At 41.1% G+C, this 8,293-nt stretch overlaps 2 protein-coding genes across 2 annotated transcripts in view; one reads left to right on the top strand and one right to left on the bottom strand.

The window, feature by feature from the left end:
• The window catches only part of rnf38 (ring finger protein 38), a 119,828-nt gene that overhangs the window by 69,642 nt on the left and 41,893 nt on the right, over positions 1-8,293 (top strand). The window lies entirely within an intron of this gene.
• Positions 1,220-2,985, bottom strand: LOC139337340 (nicotinate-nucleotide pyrophosphorylase [carboxylating]-like). Its single transcript, XM_070971887.1, has 4 exons — positions 2,733-2,985; positions 1,928-2,238; positions 1,507-1,638; positions 1,220-1,411 (listed from the first exon to the last, which is right to left on the bottom strand). Exons 1-4 carry the CDS (start codon positions 2,983-2,985, stop codon positions 1,220-1,222), a joined length of 888 nt encoding a protein of 295 aa, XP_070827988.1.

The raw sequence follows: 8,293 nt of genomic DNA on the forward strand, positions 1-8,293 counted from the left end.
TAATTCCTAAACCTTCAGTTCACCCTTTTTGAAAAAGGAAAAATGATGCTGCAGAATAAAGGTGGTGTTGGTTATTGAAAAGACAGCCTCACCCCGCTCTCAGAACTGAATGAAAGATATTGTTAGCATGGACGCCTCAGTAGAAGTCATTTATTTCAGTGAACGCATGTGCTGGGCTGTAAACAGTTTTGTGGTTATACAGTCTGTTGAGATCATAGTGAGAAAAGGAAGAAGAAGAAGATGAAAAACACGATATTATACAAATTCAAGCTATTTGGGGCAGAAGTCAGTTCACTGGGAGATTTGCCCTGTTTGCTATACTTCTGCACACATTTTGATTAACCTGTGTACACTATTGTAAGAAGGATTTATAATGTAATAATACCGGTAGTACAAGCAAGTGAGAAATTAGTGAGAATCCCAGTTTGCCCTTATAACAAAGTGGAGCTAATTTTAACTCGAACTCTATAAGCTGATTATATGTACACCACTGAGGGGCCTTTCTAATATTCCTCCCTTTGGATTAGACAATATCTCAGAAACAACTCTCATTATAGTCTCATTAAAGATGAACTGTGACCTCACTAATTAATATATTCAATTAAAACATCTCAGAATAACAACAAAACTGAACATTATGAGCTTCATAAAGACAGAAGTTATGACGGGCTGTCGTACTGGACTGTTCTGCCACACTGAGTGAAGTGAAACCATGAAAGAGCCACATATTTCTGTGGTTTTTAGGAAGCCAAAAATTCATCAGATGGCCAGAAACACGACTCCACATGAATGTTAATGTGGATGTGTGTTTGGTGGATGTGTAAATAGGCAGTTTTTTGCTAATATGTTTGCAAACAAAGTTCAGCTTTCACTGCATCCAAATGTTGATTGAATTGACCCTCACACATACAGGGCCACATCATAAGTGGCCTACAAATACTAGCTCAGTGTTCCTTGTATTCTGCTTGTCTGTGATAGTGACTTGGGTCTGCTATTCAGTGCTAATGATGCAATTTAGTTTGTTTTTCAAGAACCACATGGAATTGCCATTTGGCCCACATAACTGTGAAAGAAAAGCAAGTACAGTCAGTTTCTATTCTCCTTTGATTTTTTTCTCATTTGAAAGGGAGCAAAGAGGATGTGTGAATTACTTCTCGATCCTTAACACCAGCTGGCCACTGTCATGGGTCTGTACAGCCTATTTTTCTTAGAGGCTTGACTAAACAACAGGCTTTTGAACCTTGAGAGAAAAGTCCACAACTGGACAGCCTTGTGTTATGCAGCCCAGGGAAATGATGTCCACATGTGGGGAGAAATACATGTCCATATTCTCTGGAGTCACTCCTCCACTGGCTTCTATCAGTGTAGTTGGGAACTCCTCCTTCAGAGTTCGAGCTGCGACATGGAGCCCCTATAAGTGAGGGATGAGTGGCAGAGTGAGCAAGGTGAGACCAGGCGGTGACAATGAGAAATGAGTGAGGCTTGCGTTCTTTTAGTTTTCTCTACCTGAGGTTGAAAGTTGTCCAGCATAACAATGTCTGCTCCTGCTCCAGCCGCCTCTCTGCCCTCCTCTGCAGAGCGGCACTCCACCTCAATCTTACTGCTGAAGCCACACACCGACCGGGCAGATTTCACTGCCTAGAGAGCAAGCAGGGTTGGGTTTTTGTTTGTTTGTTTGTTTGTTTGCTGAAACTGTTGTGAGCACACCTGAACCCACCCTCTGTAGAAATCAATTAACCACTCTGCAACATATAACCCACAAGATCATGTGAATATGCATAAACACAATGTACAGAAGAAAGCTGTTATATTGACACATATTCTCACTGAAAGCAAGGACAGGCAACTACGACTTGAATTTTATACGGATCTGAATGTCTAATTATTGAATTTAATCACTTCTGAGGACCTTCTAGCAGCTTCCCACCTGTGTGATACTTCCTGATGCCCAGACATGATTGTCCTTCAGCATCACCATTCCACTCAGGTCCTGCCTGTGCATGGACACGCCGCCGACCAGCATGGCATACTTCTCCACCAGACGGAAGCCCGGGGTGGTCTTGCGTGTGCCAGCCACTTCTCCATGCCAGCCTCTCGCTTTTGCCACCGCCTGAAGCCGAGAACAGCGGGTGGCAATCCCCGAGGCACGGGCCAGACAGTTGAGAGCCGGCCTTTCGCCGAGGAGGAGGCACCTTGCTGGGCCCCTCACCACAGCAGTCAGCGTGATGGCATCTGGACCTGTGGAGGTGAGATCACAACACTGGGAGGTCAACATCAATTGGAACCTTGCAAAATTGCCAATTTCTTTTGAAAAGGATAAATCAGTATTAATTGGGTGATGAACCAAGAACATATAAAACATTTCATTACAGCCCTGGCATTACATGGCACATGTTAGAAAACAGGCAAAATATGTTAAATTCAAATGTCTTTACTAACTTCTGGACTGCTTCTTGGTCAAGCGTAGTAACAGGAAATAGTGTGGCACATGACCCCCCATAAAACTAACTTGTTTTTAAGTTTGGGTTTCAACATTATCAGCTGTGAGTTTTAGGTAGCTAGCTTTGGTGCTGCTGGTAGGTGGATTTTATACCTTTGGACAGAACCAGGCTGGCCGTTTCCCCACTGCTTCAACCTCCTTCATATGTGGCTTTTTCTGCTCTTTATACTACATCATAGACAAACGTTAATATCTTGGTGCTATGGAGCAAATGGAGGTGTGCGACGCTTACCGATCTCAGCTCCCTCCTGATAAATCCAGTCCACGGTGCAGCCGACCTCAGTGAACACCGCTGTGAAGAAGGGGCTTCCTGCCAGGACGCTGTTTGGTGTTTTACACAGCAACCTGGCCTCGACCTCCTGTGACCCGACACACACTCCTGCTGGGTCAAAGTTTGGTGTGTCCTCTTCCAGCCACTCTCGTGCCAGCCGGGTCAGAGTGTGAGGTGGGATTGAGTGTGCTGCTGTATTTGAGGCCGCAGACATTCTGAAACATGTGAATGCAGGACACTTGATTGATTAATTTGTTGTTTTTGAGTGCTTTCTGGTCTCATAATAACCATGTGATTCAGAACATTTTTAACATTTGCTGATAGATTTGAATTACTCCACTCTGTTTGCACAGTGGAGGAGTTTTAATAAGCATCAAGGCAGATATTAGACTGTAACAGTCTCATGAGCATGATTAAAAAGACGAGAGGACACAAAGAGAGAATTAAAGAACTATCTCTATCTAGAGACTGCATTCAACACATCAATTTCTCAGCACCCCACCCACCAAATTCCTCTTTTATGTCAGACTATGATGAATTAAAAGAAAAACCTAAATTAGAGACCGTCTTGCGATGAGATCACACAAGCCACAATGCCCGTCGTTAACATTCAGACCCATGAGTACTCAGGAGTCATTACTGCATCATTACAGGAGTACTCAGTGCTCATGGGTCAGACCACAGCCATCTTCAAACTCTGCCTTCATTTTGATCTCGACCACACACCTGTAAAGTTTCCTAAGACTAATGACCTCACGCTAATTCCTCGCACAAAAATTGAAGGTAATACTGTTGCATGAATGAGGCCCCAAAGACGTCAAGTGGTTCCTGCTTCCTAACACCCCCCATGCACCATTTGTACAGCACTTTCATGACTGCATCTTGCATGGTTGTGAAGCTATCGCAAGTCTGTCCAAAGGTATATAAACACCTGCCAAAGTACTCAGAACCACTTCTATGGTAGTTCCCACTCTGTGGCCGGAAAATGAAGCCAGGACGTACCTGTAACTGTAGTTCCTCGAATGGCCACTTGAGGTTGGCTGCAAAAGCAAGTCAATCCTCATAGATCCTCATATTAAAATGCACAACTTTACAGCAGAAATAAACATGTTTAAAGCCTTGCACAAAAAACGTTTTTGGTCTCTATAACTAATTTCCCTGTTCATGTCAGCTGTACAGGGGTTTAAATGTATTATTTAATGCACTCGTTTCAAACATATTAATGCTTAAACCTTTGAGTGACGTCACAGAGACTATGTCCATGTTTTATACAGCCTATCTTCCTGTCTCCAGGACCACATTTTGGCATCATGACACACACATACTTCACAGTCACCTGATCTCAGCTGTACCATAAGACACAACAAGGTACACAAGTAGTATACATGGAATGATTACAACTACAACATACCCTGCCAGACATGGACATGTTTGTGGTTGTCCAAATTGAAACAGCACAAAAACATACAAATGAGATACTTACTTACTTTCCTCAGTGGTTTTCCTTCTCTGTTGGTCACTAACTGAAGAGCTGGACTGCTGAGCACACAAAGCCACACGAGGAATGTGATGTGGAATTTGACCCTCTGTCCATGTTGGAATGTTTACAAAGTGTCAGGGTTAGTGCTATAGGCTAAACATTGATTGCTTCCACCAAGACTGATTCACAGGACAGAGGGCATATTTGGAAAAAAAGATTTAAGGCAAATTCAATCAATTCAATTCAACTAAGTTTTATACACAACCTGCTGTAGGCCTTTGAACCTACAAATTTGTGATAAATTATGCTGAATTATTTTCATCTATGGCACAATGCATAGATGCCCATACCTGCCTATTTCCTAAAATTGGCTTTACACCAGTGATCACAAAATTTTGGGCCCTGCATCTGTTGTTCTTTCTCTGACTTAAGGGTGTGGTGGCCAGTATGTGCTAACTATGCACAGGGAGGTTATTGCAACACCAACCACAATGAAAATCAATAAAAACAACTCAACCTACAGCGAACAAAACGAACATCACCATTGAAAATACTGTCACAGATGCTTGCTGTCTTATCATCTGTGGTGACTTTATGAATGGCGGTTATCTTAGGATAATCAGGATAGCAGGCATTGCAAAGTAGATAGCCAAGCAGGACAAGCGCTGCTAAATGGAGTGGGAGAACTTGCATTGTACTTAGTGCAAAGTTGCATATTTCACATTCAAATAAAATTATGTATGGCTTATTGTCATCTCTGGCTGGCCCTGCTGTCTCCATATGGGGAGGAGGAACTTTGCACATGCATGTATGTGCTCAATATCCTCAAAGCTTAAGGCTTCATATTAGTCAGACCCTTTATGCTTCAGTCCCACCATGATTAAGAGCCTGCTAGCTAGAATTTATTAACTCATTTTTTTCAGGCGCTTATTTCTGCCGCAGAGATTATGATTTAAACAAAGGAACATAAAGAAAGGTTTTACTGATAATTACTTTCTGTGCATGTTTGTTGTCACCACAGCTCAGCATCTATAAATCTGTTCTAGGATGGTTGGTGAGCAAGCATATTTTGTTTTCATTCTTTTTATGTAATTATTTCTGCCACAGAGGTTAAGAGTTTGCCTTTTACTAAAATAAAAATGAGCAGAAATATGCTGTTTACTAACATTGACTTTCATAGTTATTGAAAGCAATCAGTTAAAATAATGAAAAACAAATCCTCCCTTTCATTATTCTATAAAACATGTAAAAAAACAACAAAAAAAACTTTGATTAGACAAAAATGAGCAAATTGATCTTTTGACAGCCTCTCATCCCTGGCCTTGGTGAGTGTGAAGAAAGTAAAAACGCAAAATAAGTCCCAAACCCACAGTTGTATGCAAAATGTTTTGGGGTCATCGAGGTAACATGACATGTTGCAAAATGCTGTCTCACTCCTAACAGAGATGAACTGCACCTCGCGTGGAAAGTGTGCGAGAGCAGGCAGCATCAGTGGCGGGGAGGTGACGAAAAGCTGCAAGTTGGACAGTTTCCAACAGCCTTCAAAGAATATACAGGAAGTCACAGAAATATTAACATCCTGTTACCTCTGCCTGTAGCCTTCCTCTATTGTGTAGACTACATTTGGATCTCTATGGCTGAAGAAATCGCACATGAGCTCCTGATGGCTGATGAGCTGAAGCAGATGTTTGCTTTTTGATGTCGTTCAAGAATGAAGAATAATTTCTTACGCTTTACTGCAGCTGTCATATTTGTTTAATATGTATTGCCAACGCTGAAAAGGTATGTAAAGGCAGTGTCATTTCAAAATCATATGACCCAGACTTTAGGAAACTGAACTCCTGAATCAACAGTTCAAACATTCCCACAACTGTAGACAACACACAGCGAGTAAAAGCAACAATTATGACTCCAAGACTCTAAGTTTCCTTCAGTGATTCACATGATTACTGTTACTCTTTTGATAGTTAGAAAGGTTTTCAAGTTCTACCCTATGAAATTATTGGACTAAACATATTCCACTTCTTTGCCAACAAATCATCAAGTTGTGATTAGGATCTCAATACTTTCCCGTGCTGTGTCACCGGTCTGTGTGTATGAATGGGTTCTGCTCATAATGAGCAGGTGGCACTTAGCCACCACTGTGAATGCTGTAGTCTGTATTTCATTTGTACTTTAAATTGGTGAATAGCATGAACAAATCTAAAATAATAAGTATATTTGCAGTGTAGTAAATATACTTAAAATAGTCCCATTTTAGCACAGTCAAGTATCAACAGTCAGTCAACACATAGTTCAGTGGTATGAAATGTACATTTTTTTGAAATAAAGATACAATTTATAGTATATCTTAATACTTGCTATAGGGTGCCATAATTGCCAGAATATTGCCACTAGCTGCCCACAGCAGGGCCGTGCAGAGACCTTTGGAGGGGCAGGTGCTCAAAGTTAAAAGGGGGCACATGGAGCACGAATTTGAAACACCATACAGAAACGTACCTTGCAATATAACCAGTTGAATGGTAGCAACTCATATTCATAAAGAATGTAACATGGAATCACAACATACCATATCATTGTCCACACCTCATATATCTGTTAGAGGCCAGTGCAAAGCAAAATTAGTCTCTGTTTTACCTGATGGGGTACATTGAACAGCTGCTGTTGAGGGGGTTGGTGAGGAGGCTGCTGCTGCTGATATGACATTTCATACCTTTTCAAAAATTGGACTGTATAGCCGAATTTAATCCATTCATAATCTGCCCTTTATTATTCCTAGTGTTAAATTAATAAAGTAAAAAATAATTAAATGATATAGAAATCATGTATTTAAATATTTTTGTGCTTTTATTCAGTTTGACTATTGACTTTGACAGCAAGGTTCTAAAAGTTCTGTAATTTGTATGTATATTATATTTAATTTGTGTGTAAATGTTATGAACAAACAAGTACTGATATGTTTAAATGAGAGGTTGAGAAAATCAAAATTCAAATTCTTTTATTATTGTTGTATTTATATTGTAATAGTCCAAAATTATGTGAATATGCATATTGTGAGAGGTGTAACTTGTGAGAGGTGTGTATGCAGAGTTGGATGACACAGAGGATGCTCATTGCTCACTTCACTTTGTCAGTCATCTTGCAAGAATACACTGTGCACAAGCGAATACGCTGCAAAACCTGTTTACTCCCTCCGCCCCCCCTCTGCAAGTGCCTGGCCCACAGGGTGCCAATAGCTGCCTATGGGAAAGCCGCAGGAGTACCAGTAGTTGCCACAAGAATGCCACTAGATTCTGCAGGAATGCCAAAAGCTACAACCGAAGTTCCACTAGCTCTCACAGGAGTGCCACTAGGTGCCGCAGGAGTGAAAATAGGTGACAGTATTATGCCATATAAATTACAGAATGAGAAGACACAGAATAGCATTAGAATCTAAAAATGCAATGTGAAGTGCCACAGGCTGCCACAACCTGCCAGTGCCACTAGGAAGATCCTGGCCCTGTCTCCTGATCTATGACAGCTCCAGATTATGCACAAGGCATTTACAGTGGACTGTTTCAGCAAGTGCATGGAGCATGATGGGCTTCATCTCTCTGCAATGCCTGTCTATCCTGTTTCACTCAGGTTACAGAGGGTAGATAGTCTCGAAGTGCCATTGTCATTGGACTTAAATAACTTGTGCCTTTTTGATCAAAGCCATTAGTAAGGAGGACATTTGAATTGCCTAATTGTGAAAAATCCCTCTAGCTGGTGTTTATCCTTCTCCAGCAAGACATGGCTTTATAGCTCTTTAGCTCATCAGGAAGACCCACCGTGGATTGTTTGACCTCTGACCTTCTTGAAAACAGCTATAGAGCATCTAGGCTGCAAAGACTTCTTAACATTTAGAAGTGCGGGCTTAATGTATCCTATTATTATAAGAACCGTTAAGTAATGGCTTAACATGCCGATGACATGTAACTTTCGACTTTTGAAACCTGTGACCTGCAGACTCGATAGCTTATTAGAAAGTGAACTCATGACCTTTTATTAATGATTTGAC

This window comes from Chaetodon trifascialis, chromosome 2, assembly GCF_039877785.1.
Source record: "Chaetodon trifascialis isolate fChaTrf1 chromosome 2, fChaTrf1.hap1, whole genome shotgun sequence".
NCBI classification, from domain to species: Eukaryota; Metazoa; Chordata; class Actinopteri; order Chaetodontiformes; family Chaetodontidae; genus Chaetodon; species Chaetodon trifascialis.